The sequence below is a fragment of the Ovis aries genome, chromosome 1 (assembly GCF_016772045.2).
Source record: "Ovis aries strain OAR_USU_Benz2616 breed Rambouillet chromosome 1, ARS-UI_Ramb_v3.0, whole genome shotgun sequence".
NCBI lineage: Eukaryota > Metazoa > Chordata > Mammalia > Artiodactyla > Bovidae > Ovis > Ovis aries.
In genome coordinates, this window is record NC_056054.1 from 229544843 (window position 1) to 229563660 (window position 18818).

The 18818-nt window shown below is 46.0% G+C and overlaps 1 protein-coding gene across 1 annotated transcript in view; it reads left to right on the plus strand.

Annotated features, from left to right (window-relative positions):
* The window catches only part of RARRES1 (retinoic acid receptor responder 1), a 42099-nt gene that overhangs the window by 8076 nt on the left and 15205 nt on the right, over positions 1–18818 (plus strand). The window contains exon 2 of the mRNA XM_004003212.6: positions 18022–18084. Within this exon, the coding sequence (XP_004003261.1) occupies positions 18022–18084 (63 nt within the window). The remainder of the gene's footprint in view (positions 1–18021; positions 18085–18818) is intronic.

The following is an 18818-nucleotide window of genomic DNA, read 5'->3' on the forward strand; positions in this document are numbered from 1 at the left end:
GAAATGGCAACCCACTCCAGCATTCTTGCCTGGAGAATCCCGTGGATAGAGGAGCCTGGCGGGCTACCATCCTTAGGGTGGCAAAGCGTCGGACACGACTGAAGTGACTTAGCACACACACGTGCACTGGTGGTCCAATGGATAAGACTCTGAGTTTCCAGTGCAGGGGACCTAGATTCAGTCCTTGGTCAGGGGACTAGACTGTACATACCGCAGCAAAGATTGCAGATCCTACGTGCTGCAACTGAAACCCAGTGCAGCCTAAATAAATACATATATCAGTAATAAAATAAACTTATCTCCTTTAACCCTTAAGACAACCATGATCCATTCATTTCTTTTTAATCCAGACTACCTACTCCAAATATCCCTGCTTGAAAAACAGCACATCGTATGTCATCATGGAGTTTATCAGTTGCATCCCCTGAAAGAGAGGGTATACCTGACCCCTGAACTTTGTAAGGCATCATGGCCTGATTTGCCAGAGACCCCAGGTGGATCAGAATTTATGATAACACTCCTCCATTTCATTCAGTCTCGTGATAGGAGACTCCTCAGGCCTTAGGAGAGCATAAATGGTCATGTGCTTCATCCCCTGCTCATCTGTCTTCTAGTGACCACCTCTAGTGTTTACTTCCTGTCCCTCCCTCCGAACTTCAGTGCCAGAGAGTTCTCAAAGTGTGGTCCTTGGACCAGCAGCCACAGCATCCCCTGGAACTGGTGAAAATGCAGGGGCTTAGGCCCCGCCCCCGGTTTACTGAATCAGAACTGGAGTGGGGCCAGCCCCATAAGACACTGCTGGGGCCAGTGTCTTCATTAGCACGCCCTCCAGGAGATTCTGTTCCAGCTCAAGTTTGAAACCCATTGCTCTAGAATAGAGTCCCTGAAGACACCTTCTCTAATCTGGCCCCATCCATCATGGTAACCTCCACTCCAAGTATCCCCATCACTAACTTGCTGGTCTCCCCAGCCTGGCTGTTCACCTCTCTTCCTGTCCCGAGTCCCCTCACCCTCTCTCTCCCAGGTCGTCTCCATTCCCTCGTCCTCCTGGAGATTCCTGCTCATGGCTGCACTAACTCAAGCGCCCACTTAAGCCTTGCCTGAAAGGGTGCATCCAGGGCCTCCTTCCAGAGTCCTGGATGATCCTCACTTTCATACTTCTGTGGGTTATTTTGCCCACAAAAAAGCTGTGTTGAAGTCCTAACCCCTGTACCTGTGATTACGACCTTACTTGGAAATAAGTCTTTGCAGATGTAATTAAGATAAGGCTATACTGGGTTAGCATGGGCCCTAAACCCAGTGACTGATGACCTTATCAGAAGGTCATGTGAAGATACAGAGAGAAGAACACCATTTAAAGACAGAGGCAGAGACTGGAGTGATAGAGCTGCAAGCCAAGAACACCAAGGTTTGCCTGCCACCACCAGAAACTCAGAGAGGCAAGAGGGGATTCTGTCCAGAGCCTCAGAGAGACTAGACAACACCTTGATTTTGGACTTGTAGCCTTCAGAGCTGTGAAAGAATTCATGTCTGTCCTGTTAAGGCACACAGTTTGTGGTACTTCATTACAGCAGCCTTAGGAAACAGAACATACCCTGCCTGGCCGTCTCCCTTCCAGAAGGTCTTCACTGTCTTGTCTACAGGAAGCATGATTATAAGCACAGTCCAGCTCTGTCAATTTCTCTGTCCCTCCCTCCCTTTCTCAAACCTCGCGCACACACACTTCCCACACACACCCCCACAGCTTTCTTTCTGCCCTCTCTTAGAGGGAGTGGCTGGGTCTGTATGTGTGACCTTTGCACTATGCAAGGGACGAACAGGGGTCTGGAGCCAGGCTTCACTACTTAGTACCTCTGGGACTTAATTCCTTAACTTTGGGCAAGTGCCTCAGTTTCTTCACCCTTAAATGGGGATAAGATCAGTATTTCCCTGAAAGGACTCTTGTGCTGTGTTAAGTACTTCCTGGGCACTGTGTCGAGCCACATGAAGCATGTAGTGAGAGTTCAGTATATTTGACATGTAGCTTTTATCATGATGCTGCCCAGTGGCTAGCAGGAGGCTTTATACACAGTCCCTGAATAAATGCTTGACATTGATTTGATAGACATTTGAGGAGCATTTTTTTGTTTATAAAAAAAAATCTAGTGAGATAAGTTGTACTTCGAAGGCATTCTCTGGTACACTTTATTCAACAGGACTTTTAAAGTGGCCTGTTTCCCTCCCAAATGACTCCAAGTGAAGAGAAGTGTTGGCCTCTCAGTCATGTCTCATGTCTGACTCTTTGCCATCCGTGGACTGCAGTCCCCCAGGCTCCTCTGTCCATGGAATTCTCCAGGCCAGAATACTGGAATGGGTTGCCATCCCCTTCTTCAGGGGATCTTCCCAACCCAGGGATCGAATCTGCATCTCCTGCACTGCAGGCAGATACTTTACCCCAAATCAAAGTTCTGGTCACTTTTCTAAAGAGCCTGTCCTGAGAGAGGGCGGCTGCGAGGGACTATCCTTGTTCGTGGCCTTTGGGGACAAAAACCAAGAAACCTATAAAATTGACAGAACACACAAAAAACAGATGAGAACATGAACCACATCACTGGTGGTCCATGACTGTAATGCATTTATTTCTAGGCTATAGTACCTAAGTCCTCTTTTACACGTAATTAGAAATCTGTAGCAAAGAGTTGCTAATTCATTCCTTCAGGTTATACACCCACACGGTCAATTGCTTTGTTTGCTGACTTGTTGTTTATATAAAAAGCCTCATTCTGGAAAAGATTAGAAGGAGGTGCTGTGCCCCGAGCCGTGCTTTAAGAGAGGGTTGTGGAACTTCCTATTCTGTTTGCAGATGGGCAGTTTTGGCAGCGTGAGGATGGGAGGAACAGAGCCCTGTGATCCTCTCTGTGGGAACACGCCTCACATCAGGGAAGCCAGACCTGCCTGTCCCCTTCCCGACAGACCTGGCTCTTAAAAAAGGTTCAGCTTTAAAAAAAAACATCTTTCAATGAATGGATTAGCTTTGTACCATGTACCACGTGTAGCAACACGTGTTCTAAGTGCAGGGGAGGACCACCTGAACTTGAGACCTCGGCTTCATCCCAGGTGCAGAGCCTCTAGATTCAGAATCACTACAGTAAGCAGTTTACTGCACTCACAGATCTGGTCACACCAATATGCAGGTCAAAGACAGAAGTTTAAGGTTCAGGGTGGAGACATCCACACCAAGTTACTTTGGACTTAACTTCTTGCACTTGTTGGTCCCAGGTACAAAGCTGAGGGAGTAATACCCTCATCACCTTTGCTCCCTGGAGACCCCTCTCTGATGATTGGTTATTCTCTTTTATTCCCTTTCCCATTGTCAACTGAAAAAACAAACAAACAAACCAAAGCAGAACCTGGAAGTTGAGAGGTTTGTTTTATTCGGTGGACTTAACTGAGGACTGTAGCCCAGATACAGCTGCTCAGATTGCTCTGAGGGACTGTTCCAAAGAGGTAAGGGGAGAGCTAGGAGATGTAGGAGATTTTGCTGGAAAAGAACAAACAAACATGTAGTTGAACTTCCAAAGATTACTGCTGATCACTAAAACAGACACCTCAAGTTAATGATTTTAGCGCTTTTCTATGTATGGGAAGATGCAGGAGTCTGGGCTCATTGAAATCATTCCTTTGATATACATCTTAACTATCTAGGAGCAGTATCCTGTTTTTCTCCCTCCTGGTTTCCTCTCAGGGTCCACTTTTGGGGTCTTAAGGCTGCAGTATCCTTTGTTTACTGAAATGGCAGGCACCATTCTTTGTCCACAGTGCCTTCTTGGTCATGAATTTGACCAACAGTTGGGAGGCATTTCATGACCAGCTTTGTCCCATGGCTCTAGGAAAGCTCATTCCTAGATCAGGTGAGGATTCTGTTGATAGCTTATTCAGTGTGCTAAATTTTTTGGATGAGGCCCTGTTGATTATCTAAAATCCTCTGAATTGACCGTTTCACTAGTCAGTTATCATCCAGGAAAATGTTTTTCCTTGTTGCTTCTGCCCATATCTAGAATTTTACTGTTACAGTTATTTTATGTAGAGTTATATATGTGGTCGATTGCCTCAAGACATTTAGCCTGATTTTTTTCAGTGGCCTGGTTGTGCATTGGGTAATGAAAGAGACAATAGTCTTATAAAATAGAATATAGGTAATACAGCTAGTAACATTAATAAAATACAGCAGAGAAAGACACAAAGCATAAGTAATTTGAAAACAATGAGAAAAAATTAAAACAATGGTTAGTGTAGCTAATTGTAATCTGGTCGCAGTAAGCCATCAAGTTCACAGGAGAGCCAGCTGGATAAGCCAAATTTTGGAAGGATGATGTAGAGAGAAAAAGATGAATGTTTCATCTTTGTTTACAAAGGTATATTTTATCAGCTTGTTGTAGGTCAAAAAAGAGTATAAGAGGAAAGACTTTCTGGAAAACAAACATTAAAAATTAGAATATTTCAGAAGTCATAAAATTGTAAATCATATTTATCAATTTGTTCAGTTCTGTGTAATTCCAGTTGATCTGTATGAAGTCATTAGGTTTTCCATTAGAGTTTTGTAATTTCTCACTGAGTTCAATGATATGATCTCAAAGTTATCAGAAACAAATTTGTCAAAAAGCTCTTTTTATGAATCTTCTTGAAAATCCTCATTTTGTAAAAGCATGAGAGTAAAACAATTATTGTCTATAAATGACAAAAGACTTAAAATGGCATGGTTAAAGATCTGTTTACAAAATAATTGACAAGAAATTTAGTTATTTTTGTGGCGTACCACCTTTTAAAGATAATGACTAATAACAGTGTATTAGGACACATCAGATTTTTAGGAATTCTGTAAAACTTTCGGAATGACTACACTAATGACATTTACCTATAAAAGATGAAAGTTTTGCTACACTTAGTTGATAGTGCTACCCATGTAATTTAACATGCCAGATAAACCTAATTAGTTTAATCTCTCTCTTTGGGACGTACAGGGGTCCTTTGAAGCATCCCAAAGTTAGCGGGGGGTCAAAAGAATCTTAATTAGAATTTGATATTTGGAAAGTTTGTTCTTTTTTAAAAAAACATCAAGTTTTTAAAACACTTGGTCAAATAGAATTATAGGTCACTGAAGCAATGCTTATTCACTCAACCAAAGAGACAATAAAAGATATTTAAGGCAAATGACAGATCATGTAGAAGGCAGAGCTATTCACAATCTGTTACCAAAAATAGTTCATAAGAAAACTGTGTTCTTATAAAAATGAGAGAGAAAACCAAACTCCAGTCTTGCACCAGCCCACCCTCAACAACAAAATTTACTTATCTAATTAAAGTCAATCCAAACGGAACCATGCATGGAATAACTTTGTCAGAGCAGCCTTTCTACAAATATTGTACAGCTTTCTATATCCATTTCATTTGTCCCTATAGACTACCTGGGTCAGGAAGCCCCCCTAGAGAAGGGAACGACAACCCGCTCCAGTATTGTCTGGAGAATTCCACAGACAGAGGAGCCTGGTGGGCTACAGTCCATGGATGGCAAAGAGTCAGACACAACCGAATGATTAACACACTTCCCAGAATAGTCTCAGAAAGTAAAGATCTTTGTTGCACAGGTAGATGCAGCAAAGGTTAAGGTGACAGAAGCCCCTAGAGTTGCCTCAGCCAGACGGAGTCTTCTCAGAAGCCCAGTCTGTTCCGTGGGCTGCCGGTTGTGCACATGTGTACCTTCCAGATGGTAGAGACCAGACTGTCAACACACACACACCACACACAACACCATACACACACACACACCACACACACACACACACACACCACACACGACACCACACACACACACACTCACATACTACACACATACACACACACACCACACACCACACACACACACCACACACACACCACACCACACAGCGCACACACACACCACACCACACAGCACACACACACCACACACACACCACACCACACAGCGCACACACACACCACACACCATACACACACACACACACACACACACACACCACACACACACCATACACACACACACACACACACACACACACATACACACACACCACACACACACCACACACCACACACACACACACACACAGCACACACCACACACACACCAGACACACACACACACACACACACACCACACACACACACACACACACACACACACACACACACACCACACACCACACACACACCACACACACACCACACACACACCACACACCACACACACACAGCACACACACACTCACATACTACACACCACACAAACCACACACACCACACACACACCACACACCCCACACACCACAGACATCCCCCCACACACACACACCACACACACACCCCCCACACACCACACACCCACACCACATACCACACACACCACACACACACACACCCCACAAACACACACACCACACACACACACCACACACACACACACACCACACACACACACACCACACACACACCACACACACACACCACACACACCACACACACACACCACACACCACACACACACCACACACACACACACACACACACCACACACACCACACACACACACACCACACACCACACACACACCACACACATACCACACACACACACACCACACACACACTTAAGAAAATCAGGTAGAGCATTTACATCTTAAAGACACAGGGAGAGAAATGCAAGTTTCTCCTAGAAGGGCCTTTGTTTCTGAATTCTGAAAAGATATTTTATCGAGTAGGCTCTTTCTAGCTGCATACACACTTAAAAATGAGTTTCAGAATGTTAAAAGAGCCCCAATTTGACCATTTTTGGTTGAGAGCTCCTAGTATAGTTCTTCCAGTGAAGTGAGTATTTGCAAGTATAAATTTCCATATGTGTTGTACATGAACCTGGCTGGGGTGTTAGTTGGAGGCTGGCAATCTACTGCTCTTTTGCTTTGAAAGCTTTGTTCCCCATTGTAAAGTCAGTTTGTTGAGGTAAAATGCTCGTGACAATGCTGTCGTGGACCTGTGTGCTGTTTGTAAGCTTGACTCCGCTAGATGTCACCCTAGAGTCGATCCAGCTCTCCCGGTGTCTCAGTTTCTCCTTCTGGTAGTGTTAAGACCACTCTGAGTGCTCCCATCAGAGTGGCCAGCTTGTAGGCTCATCCCTGGCAGAGCAAGTTTTTAATTAAAATGTGTGGGTTTCCCTATAGGGACAGCTGCGTGGTATGAGGACGTGCTTCCAGCACTCCCACAAGTTTCTCAATTACCTGAGAAAGCCCACTAGGAGATCTCCTTCCTTGGAGCTGAAAGCTCTCATGAGATATCTTCCATTTTATTCTGAAAAACTCTATTAAAATAGCCAATCCAAGTTAAAACAACAGGCCAGCTTCCCACCTAATTACACAGTCCAGCCCTGCTCAGTGTCTTTTAACTGAGAATAACCCAGGTACCTCTTCTTGAAACTAAGTTTTCAGGATAATCTTGGAGGCAAGAGGAGGTTAACACCACCGAGTAAAACTTAGGACCCTCAGCCACTGCTGGGAGAGCTGCAGGCCAGGAGAGATTCACACACATTTGTCTGTACTCTTGTCACCGGCCAAAATCTTAGCTTTCTCTGCCCACTGAAGCCAAACAAAGATACGGAGACAGAGCTTCGAGGAAATAGAAAGGTGGCTTTAATTCTCAGCCAGTGGAGAGGGGAACCCAGTAGGCTTATGCCTCAGATCTGTGTACCCCCTCCCCCCCCACCCTGCGCTAGGGGCTTATATAAGATGAGGGCTCGCAGTCAGGAGTTGGGGATGAGGAACAGAAGGGTTAGCATCTTGATTGCTTCCTCTTGCATTGTTTCAAAGACAGTCATAGGCTGTGTCAGGCGCCCAGTCACTGAGTCGGGTGGTTGGCTGGCTCTGTGGCCTTCGTACTGATCTGTAAAAAGAACTATAAGGGGAAGAGTGTTGCAAGGGTAAACACCAGGTGCAGGATGCATTTAGCATAGAGCCAAAGGAAAACAGGTGTGAAGTTTAGCTCCTGCAGGGGCTTCCCTGGTAGCTCAACTTGTAAAGAATCCGCCTGCAATGAGGGAGACCCTGATTCAATTCCTGGGTCAGGAAGATCCCCTGGAGAAGGGATAGGCTACCCATTCCAGTATTATTGGGCTTCCCTGGTGGTTCAGATGGCAAAGAATCTGCCAGCAATGCAGAAGACCTGAGTTTGATCCCTAGGTTGGGAAGATCCCCTGGAGGAGGCATGGCAGCCCACTCCAGTATTCTTGCCTTGTTCAAAATTCCCATGGACAGAGGAGCCTGGAGGGCTGCAGTCCAGGGGTCACAAAGAGTTGGACACGACTGAGTGACTCAGCACAGCCACAGCACAGTGACTCAGCACAGTTGACACAGCACAGCACAGCTGCAGTTAGAAGGCAGAAAAGCAAACTTCTTTGCAGACCTGCAGAGTTAGGAGCAGTTAAAGTAAACAAACAAACAAACAAACTAGGGCATGTTCAGGCCTGCTCACTGTTGTGTTTAATCTTCTTTGTTGTCAAGAAAGGGAAAGAAAAAACCTCACTCCTCTTTTTGTCATTTTCACTGCAACTCTCTCTGAGGAGGCAGGCTGGGCTAAGAGGCCACTGCTGGTGCCTCGGCTCCGGATCCGGGTGAAGCGGAGAAGCCTGCCCTGGGTCCCTTCACTGGCCACCGGATCTGTCAGCTGAAGAAATACATAACCTAAGAGTTGAGAAGTTTGTTCTCTTTGGTGGACTCACTGAGGACTATAGCCCAGGATACAGCCTCTCAGATTGTGCTGAGGGACTGTTCCAAAGAGGTGAGGGAGGAGCCAGGAGATGTAGGAGTTCTTTCTGGGGGGAAAAATGTCAAATATCCAAAGATGACAAGATTACTGTTAGTCACAAATACAGACATTTCAAGTTAGAGTTTAGAGCTTGTGTATGTATGGGAAGATGCAGGAGTCTGGGCTCATTGAAATCACTCCTTTGATAGACACCTCAACTATTTAGGGCCAGTGTCCTGCTTCTCTCCTTCCTGAATGCCCCTCAGGGCGCACTGTAGGGGCTTTATGGCTGCAGTAGTTTTTGTTTGCTGATATGGTAGGCGACATTCTTCGTCTGCACCATTCTTCCCACCTCCCTTGGGGAACTAGAAGGGCTGACGTATCCTCTGTCTGTGTTTTCTTCTGTTTAATTTGATTGCGCCAGGTCTTAGTTGCAGCCTGTGGGGTCTAGTTCCCTGACTAGGGATCAAACCACATGCCCCCTGCATTGGGAACTCTGAGTCTTAGTCACTGGACCACCAGGGAAATCCCTGTGAATGTTCTTATGAGAGAGATTGTTGCTGTGTGTGTAAATTTTTATTTAAAACATTTTTGTAAGTGGTATGCTGTGCATTTTCCTGTGTCTGCTGTTTTCACTTCCTGCCTTGAGGGTCTCTCTTAGTCGCTCTAAGGATGGCTGGTTGGCTACCTCTCCCCGCTGTGATCTGTGCTTGTTTTTCAGTTGCTAAGTTACGTCCAGTTTTTTGTGACCCCGTGGACTGCAGCACGCCAGGCTTCCCTGTCCTTCACTATCTCCTGGAGTTTGCTCAAACTCATGTCCATCGAGTCGGTGATGCCGCCCCACTAGCTCATCCTCTGTCTCCCCCTTCTCCTCCTGCCCTTCTGCATAGCACCCCCATTCTACCTGCCTACCCCCCAGAGAGGCACAGCAGATTGTCTCCAACTTCCCACCACACACAGAATGCCTCAAGGAACATCCCATAAGTCCCCTGTTACAGTGTCACCGTTTCTCTGGGATACATACCTGGAAGTAGCTATTGGATCCTAAAAGTATGTATAATCTTGATTTGGCTGAGTCATCCAGACTGCCCCGCAGCCAGGCTGCACCGAGCTACCTTCCACCAGCCATGAACCCCCAGCCTTGGCCAACAGGTTGGCCTTACGCACTTTCCCATTTATTGCCAGTGTAACAGTTGTGCAGTGGTCCCTCCCTGCTCCTTTAGCTGCATCTCTTGTGTACAGGCCTTCAGAGCTCTGTTAACCCAGGAAAGACATGTGATATGCTTAGAACCTCACCCAGCACAGGCCCTAGAGGGTATATACTATTGTTCTATACATATAAGCATCCTTTAAATGATGGTAGATTTAATAACGTTGTACTAACACAAAATGTGCATTCTAGTGATTCTTTCTGACCTGAGTAATGTATTTAGCTGACCATGTTGACCTGCTAGTTCACATCCGCATCTGTCTACCATACTCTTCCCTGCATTTCTGCCATCCCCACCTTGGTTCATCCCACATCCTTCTGTGTGGAATGTTTGCCAGCCACTCACAGTCATCCTGCTTCCCAGATGGCACAGATGGTAAAGAATCTGCTTTACAATGTGGCAGGTTTGATCCCTGGGTCAGGAAGTTCCCCTGGAGAAGGGAGTGGCTATCCAGTATTCTTGTCTTGGAAATCTCATGGACAGAGGAGCCTGGTGAGCTACAACCCACGGGGTCTCAAAGAGTCAGTCGCAGTGAACCTGTGCACACGTACCCTCATCCTGACATCCCCAAAGTTAATTCCTTCACTTCAGAGTTCAGCTCAGATGTCACTTTTCTGGTCCCCAGACTAGATCATTTCTCCAGTTACCCTTTCATAGCTCCTACGTCATCCGTGATCAAATAATCAGCTGTACCATGAACTATTTCAAGTCCTTCTCCTGTGGCCTGACTGCCCCGAGGGTGGCTGTGACAGTCTCTTCCCTGTCCTCCTGCTCCCAGCCCTGTTTCACGTTCAGAACTCCTGGGGTGCATTTGAACTATAGAGACCTCTTCATCACAGGGTGGTTTAATCAGAGACAGCCAAGGGAACACACAGCCCTAAAGTGCCCTGAGGAGCGTGAGACACTCATCCCGGACGGCCCTGACTGGTCTTCCAAGGCTGCCATCTTATCTCTGGAGAACCAGCAACTTGGCCTCAGAGGACCTGGTGACTCAGAGGAAGGGAGCCGGGAGAGGCCTTTAGGGGAGATAAAGGGACTCAGTCTTGATAAATGATAAAGTACAACCACAAATATAAAAATCCTATTTGGGACAAAATGTAGATGTTTTTAAGAGTGCCTGATTAATACAAAAGAAGCAGAGCAAACCAGGAAGAAAAATGACCCTTCAGAAGGACAGCTCCATCCTGACTCAGCTCACAGCCTTGGTTACTGCAGATGTTTCTTTCCCCGCAAAGAGTAGGTACTGGTGCTGTAACTGGGAAGGGTTAATTTTGAATTTACTCTGGATCTGCTCCTGCAACCTTTATTTTGCAGCTTTTATTGTTATAGTGGTCTGCCTCAGGGAGATAACCTGAGCTGCCCATCTGTGAAGGAAGTGAAGCAAAAACATCACCCTGCCTGAGGCTTACCATTTCAGGGCACATTTACAAGGATTGAATAGCTTTTTACTTTGTTTCCTCACCTCCCCTCTCCCCCCAGCTCTGATCCATAAAAGAATCCGGCAGCCCGGCCCCAACAAGATGGTTATTTTGAGATGCTAGCCTGCCATCTTCTCAGTCAGCCGGTTCCCAAATACAGTCCCTTCCTGATCCCAACGCCTCGTCTAGGTTCATTGACTCATCTTAATGGCGAGCAGAGCGAGCTTGAACTTGGTAACAGCTCCTCATTTAGCCTCCATGTGTTTTCAAAAAAAACTACAGAGTCAAATAATGTCTTAAGTACTCTATTTGAAATATGCACAATTATATCAAGGTTAAAGCAGGCTTTTGTGAATTTCTGTGGATAGCAAATAAGTGTGCCCAGTTTATTAGTTATGGAAAGGTGGGTGGTCCTTAAGATTGTTCTCCGTATTGCCTTCCTGGGGGCATGACAGGAAATGCCACAGCTTCTACCGCCACCTCCACTGAATCTCCTTTTATGACATCCAGCTGCTTCCTGGCCTTCTTCCATGTCCTGGAGCATGAAGGTGGTACCACCAACTCTCCTGACCCCCAGATAGCAGCCTGAGGGGCATCCTGACTCCTGTGAAGGGGGCTGACCCCAGGCCCCTAAGTGGAGGTGAAGGGCAGACTCCCAGGTCATGCATGGAGCAGGTGGGAGGTCTACAGGGCTGGTGCAGAGAGCAGTTCAAGCCTTAGACCTGCCAGCACACAGAACTACTGCCTCTGTGAGTCTCAGCTGTTGGTGTCCGCATGGCTCAGGGGGGTGTTCTCTGTGTTCCTCTAACTCGGGTCTGGTGTCGAGGAGACTTGGAGGCAGATGTATGGGGCACCTTGTTCAGCTACTTTCATTCAGGTCCCACATACACCCTTTAACGGCTCTCTGTGAGCTCCAGGCAGGAGAAAACCGAAGTATAAACAAGCTATTGTTTTCAGTCCCTCAGTTGTGTCTGACTCTTTGTGACCCCATGAACTGCAGCACTCCAGGCTTCCCTGTCCTTCACTATCTCCCAGAGTTTGCTCAAACTATTGTCCATTGAGTCGATGATGCCATCCAACCGTCTCATCCTCTGTAGTCCCCTTTCCTTCCTGCCCTCGATCTTTCCCAGCATCAGGGTCTTTTCCCGTGAGTCAGCTCTTCGCATCAGGTGGTCAAAGTATTGTAGCATCAGCTTCAGCATCAGTCCTTCCAGTGAATATTCAGGACTGATCTCCTTTAGGATGGACTGGTTGGATCTCCTTGCAGTCCAAGGGACTCTCAAGAGTCTTCTCCAAGACCACAGTTCAAAAGCATCAGTTCTTCGCCACTCAGCCTTCTTTATGGTCCAACTTTTCCATACATGACTTCTGGAAAAACCATAGCTTTGATGTAGACCTTTGTTGGCAAAGTAACGTCTCCGCTTTTAATACACTGTCTAGGTTTGTCGTAGCTTTTCTTCCAAGGAGCCAGTGTCTTAGTTTCATGGCTGTAGTCACCTGCAGTGATTTTGGAGTCCAAGAAAATAAAGTCTTGTCACTGTTTCCATTTTTTTTCCCTACCTATTTGTCACGAAGTGATGGGACTGGATGCCATAATCTTAGTTTTTTGAATGTTGAGTTTTAAGCCATCTTTTTCACTCTCCTCTGACTTTCATCAAGAAGCTCTTTAGATCCTCTTTGCTTTCTGCCGTAAGCATGGTGTCATCTGCATATCTCAGGTTACTGATATTTCTCCCGGCAATCTTGATTCCAGCTTGTACTTCATCCAGCCCAGCATTTTGCATGATGTACTCTGCATATAAGTTAAATAAGCAGAGTGACAATATACAGCCTTGCCGGTTCTCTGCAAGCTCCAGGCAGGAGAAAACCAAAGTAAAAACAAGCTGTTGTTTTTCAGTTGCTTGGTCATGCTGACTCTGTGACCCCATTAACTGTAGCACACTAGGCTGATGTTTGAAGCAGTCTGTTGTTCCGTATCTGGTTCTAACTCTTACTTCTTGACCTGCATACAGCTTTCTCAAGAGGCAGGTAAGGTGGTCTGGTATTCTCATCTCTGTTAAGAATTTTCCAGTTTGTCGTGATCCACACAGTCAAAGGCTTTACCGTAGTCAGTGAAGCAGAAGTAGATGTTTTTTTGGAATTCCCTTGCCTTTTTTAAGATCCAACTGATGTTTGGTCTCTGGTTCCTCTGCTTTGTCTAAACCAGCTTGTACATCTGGACGTTCTCAGTTCACATATTGTTGAAGACTGGCTGGAAGGATTTGAGCATTACCTTGCTAGCATGTGAAATGAGTGCAGTTTGTGGGGTAGTTTGAACGTTCTTTGGGATTGGAATGAAAACTGACCTTTCCCAGTGCTGTGGCCAATGCTGAGTTTTCCAAATTTGCTGGCATACTGAGTGCAGCACAAGCTAGATGGAGTCTGGATCTCAGCCTTCCATAGTCTCATCCTTGGACCAGACCCTGCTTCCCAGCACAGTTCTTTCTCTCCCTCATGTGATTTTTTCAGGTAATTTTTATTGGAGTATAGTTGATTTACAATGTTGTGTTAGCTTCTGCCATATAGCACAGTAAATCAGTTATACATATGCATATATCCACTCTTTTTTAATATAAATTTATTAATTTTAATTGGAGGCTAATTACTTTACAATATTGTAGTGGTTTTGCCAGACATCAACATGTATCCTCAGGTGATGTATAGAGTACTGAGAAGAGCTCCGTGTGCTGCACAGTAGGCTCTTATTAGTTACATATGGCGGCATGAATATGTCAATCTCAGTCTCCCACATTACCCCTCTCTCCTCATTTCCCCTTTGGTGACCATAAGCTTGTTGTCTACATCTGTGACTCAATTTCTGTCTTGTAAATAGGTTCATTTTTTATCATTTTTTAGATTCCACATATAAGCAGTATCATATGATATTTGTTCTTCTCTGACTTGCTTCACTCACTATGGCAATCTCTAGGTCCGTCCATGTTGCTGTAAATGATGTTATTTCCTTCTTTTTGTGGCTGAGTAGTATTCCATTGTATGTACGTACCCCCTTCTTCATTCCTCTGTTGATGGGCATTGAGGTCGCTTCCATGTCTTGGCTATCGTAAACAGTGCTGCAGTGAACACTGGGGGCAGGTATCTTTTCAGATTATGGTTTTCTCTGGGTGTATGTCCAGGAGTGGGATTGCTGGGTCGTATGGTAGTTCTGTTTTTGGTTTTTGAAGGAATCCTTATACTGTTCTCCATAGTGGCTGCACCAGTTTATATTCCCACCAACATTTATGGGTGGGTTTCCTTTTCTCCACACCCTCTCCAGCATTTATTGTTTGTAGACTTTTTGACGATGGCCATTCTGACCAGTGTGAGGTGAAAACTCATTTGTGTGTCTCTAATAATTAGCAACACTGAGCATCTTTTCCTGTGCTTTTTGGCCATCTATATGTCTTCTTTGGCGAAATGTCTACTTAGATCCTCTGCCCAGTTTTTGATTGAGCTGTTTGTTGTTTTGGTATTGAGCTATATGAGCTGCTTGTGCATTTTGAAGGTGAATTCTTCTCATTCCGTGTGGGCTTTTTGAGTTGTGGCTCAGTAGTTGGGCTCATGTGGGCTCATGTGGGCTCATGTGGGCTCAGTAGTCGCAGTGCATAGGCTTAGTTGCTGCACAGCATGTGGGATCCCAGCTTCCCGGCCAGCAATCGAACCCTTGTCTCCTGCCCTGGAAGGTGGATTCCTAACCACTGGACCACCAGGGAAGCTACCTGTAGTGTAGTTTCAGGTCAGGGAGCCTGATTCCTCCAGCTCCATCTTTCTTTCTCAGGATTGCTTTGCTATTCAAGGTCATTTGTGTTTCCCTACAAATGACAAAAATTTTTGTTCTATGAAAAATGCCATTGGTAATTGATAGGGATTGCATTGATGTAGTGGTGATTAGGATAGTTTCCTTATTTTTCCTGATCTTTCGTTGTTAGTGTGTAGAAATGCAACAGATTTCTGTGTATTGTATACTGCAGCTCTGTGGGGAGGGGTGGTGTGCCACCCTGTGACTTGTGGGATCTTAGTTCCCCAACCGGGGATTGAACCTGGGCCCTCTGCAGTGAAGGCACCAAATCCTTACCACTGGACCATCAGAGAATTTCCATGTATCCTGCAACTTTACCAAATTCATTGATGAGCTCTAGTCATTTTCTGGTGGCATCTTTAGGATTTTCTGTGTATAGTATCATGTCATCCACAAACAGTGACAGTTTTACTTCTTTTCCAATTTGGATTCCTCTAATTTTTTTCTTCTCAGATTGCTGTGGCTAGGACTTCCAAAACTATGTTGAATAAAAGTGGTGAGAGTGGACAGCTTTGTCTTGTTCCTGATCTTAGAGGGAATGCTGTTAGCTTTTCGCTGTTGAGTGTGATGTTAGCTGTGGGTTTGAATAGGTTTTAATAACAATACAAATAGTGAGCACTGGACTTTTACCCTGACCAAGGCACCATCTAAACTCTGTTGCGCTTTGCTCTGCACAACAGTCTGAGTGCTGCAGTGTTTACCTTACTGGGGTTCCCACAGTCTTTGGGATCAATTTCCAAGTCCTCTACAAAAAAATGCTTTTGTGACCTTGTGCCAGCCTCCCCAGACAGCCTTTTCCCTAGCTTCGCAGCCTTCCCTGAAACGCCAGCCCCTGCCCTCCATTCCCACGTCTTTGCCTGGCTCCCCTTTTCTCTAGAAAGCCTCCCCAGATTAAGTGCCCAGCACACATGTGCTCCGGCCACATAGGAAAGCTGCGCTGTGTGGCTGTTGATTTATCCTGTCCACACAGGGTGCAGGTTTCCGGTCAGGCTGGACAGGATGTTTAATTTCCTTGTATCTCCCTGGTGCCTGGCATAGTAGGTGGCAAACAGTGAATGGCTGAGAAGACAGACACATGTGTATGAATTTTGTAATTTGTATGAATATGTAAGTGAAATCAGTGTCTCAGCTTCCACCAGAACTTGTTTTGAGATTGAAAATGAGCCCTAAACAAACAGCTCTCACGCATGGGCTCTGGGTGCCCCTTGACCCCCAGCAATATCTATACATCCACACATTTAAATATTCCTTCTGTAAACAATTGCCATAGAATCCTCACTCTCCATTCTCCAGTTTCCCAGAATTTATTTTTTTTTTAAGTCTGTGATAGGAATGGATGATATCTGGTCCACTTAAAATGACCATGCTTGGTGGTTGTGTTCCTGGGCTAAAGTTCACAGGAAGCGGAGGAAATTCCCTGGTGGTCCAGTGGTTAAGACTCTGTGCTTCCACTGCAGGGGTACATGAGTTTGATCCCTGGTTGGGGAACTAAGACCCTGTGCGGCTGTGTTTCCGCCTCACCCCCACCTCCCACAAAAGGGAAATGGCTGTTTCCAGAATAACTTAACACTGTGTGGAATAACTTCAGCTCCAGGTGGCAGAAGCTCCCTTTCTTCTCTAGAAAACATCCCTTTTACTGAATGATCATTGTGCTCTTTATAAAAAAAATGATGGCCAATAACAAAGTTCTTCTGAACAGTCTAATGGGCTTCAGTGATATGGATATGTATTCTCTAAAGCTCTGCATTGGAATCAGTTCAAAGGTTTAAAAAGGCTAAACATGCATTTCCAAAGTTTAGAAGCATGCCTACTTGTGAAGCTCCGAGACCGTGATTGCTGTGGTAACTCAGCCTGCCCCAGGCTCAGCCCGTCACAGAGCTCCCCCACCTCAGGCCTCCCGTGCGGGTCCACTCTGCCCTCCCCTGCGTCTGGGTGCTGCTTCCGCACTGTCCCTTTGACCTCCACTGAGGGCTCCTCCCCCAGACGCCTTCCTCAACCCCCACTCTTTCTTCGCTTACCACCTGGAAACCCATCATTACTGGCTGCATCTTTGTCGCCGGATCCTGTTTTCAACTGTGAGCGGCAGGAGGGGGAGCTGCTGAGGCCCGGTGCCCAGCACAGGGCATGGAGGGGCACCGGTGGTTGGGGAAGGAGGGAACCCTCTCCTCAACCCTGTGTGCTCACGTCTGTTTCTCCTCCAGCTGCTCCCACAAAGCCAGCTTCTAGCATTAGGACCAGTTTCCCCCTCTCAACCTTCCTGTTTGTGAGCAGCTGTCAAATCAGCAAGCAGAGTGGCATGATCAGACCAAAATTTGAGATCTTTTCTCCTGGTTAAAAAAAAAAAATCGATTTTATTCAGGTGTAAGTGCTACAGCTTCCATTTGCATGTCATGTTATCCCAAGAGAGTAAGCGGTTGTTGTTCAGTTACTAAGTCTTGTCTGATTGTTCGTGATTCCATGGACTGCAGCACGCCAGGCTTCCCTGTCCTTCACCATCTCCCGGAGCTTGCTCAAACTCATGTCCATTGAGTCGGTGATGCCATCCAACTATCTCGTCCTCTGTTGTCCCCTTCTCCTCCTGCCTTCAATCTTTCCCAGCATCAGGGACTTTATCAATGAGTTGACTCTTTGCATCAGGTGGCCAAAGTATGGAAGCTTCAACTTCATAATCAGTCTTTCCAATGAATATTCACGTTTGATTTCTGTTAACAGAACTTCCACTTGGCTAAAATTCCATTTCTGTGCTTCAGGTTAATCAGAAGAAGGAATATAAATTTGACCTGGTGTTTACCACAGAATTCTACAGAGCAGAGGTAAGCTGCCATGGTTCGTGAAGTGTCCCATTAACAACTTTTATGGATTTTTTTTTTTTTAAGTGAGAATCTTAATATTGGGTTGGCCAAGAAGTTCATTTGGAGTTTTCCATAATACACAAACAGACTTTTTGATCAAACCTGTATATAGAGGCCTGGAGATTTACTTGTGTGTGTGTGTTTTTCTGTCCTGCTTCGTTTTCTATTTGTTCTCAAGAACCGAAGACTAGAGCTTGGCAGGACAACTTCATGACCTTAAACAGGGTTGCTCTGAAAACAGTCCACAGAGCCATCTTTGTCGCTAGGAGGGTGTTTCGCACTCTAGCATCCGCTGCCCCTCCCGCACATCTCAGAATCCCTGGAGTGACTCACTTCTAAATGCCAGCCTGCTCTTTTCCTGTCAGCTGGTGACATTTCCTGTTAGTGGGCTGGCGTAGCGGGAGACCATCTCCGGGAGCTGCGCTGAGCAGGGGTATTCTGTAACCCAGAGCAGCCTGTCACCCCGCAGGCACCTTCAACCTCTCCAGCTGTGACCCAGCAGGCCATGATTCTCCAAGTTTCCTTTCCCCTGCTGTCAAGAAGAGAGTTAACAGGAGATCCAGATAGAAATCAGAGCCAGATGAACTTCCCAGTGCTGGGCCGAGCTGGGAGGCATCAACCAGAACCTGGGTGGAGGGAGCAGCCCAAAGCCCTCTATGTGGCACTGAGTCAGGGCTGCAGGGGTGGGCAGGCAG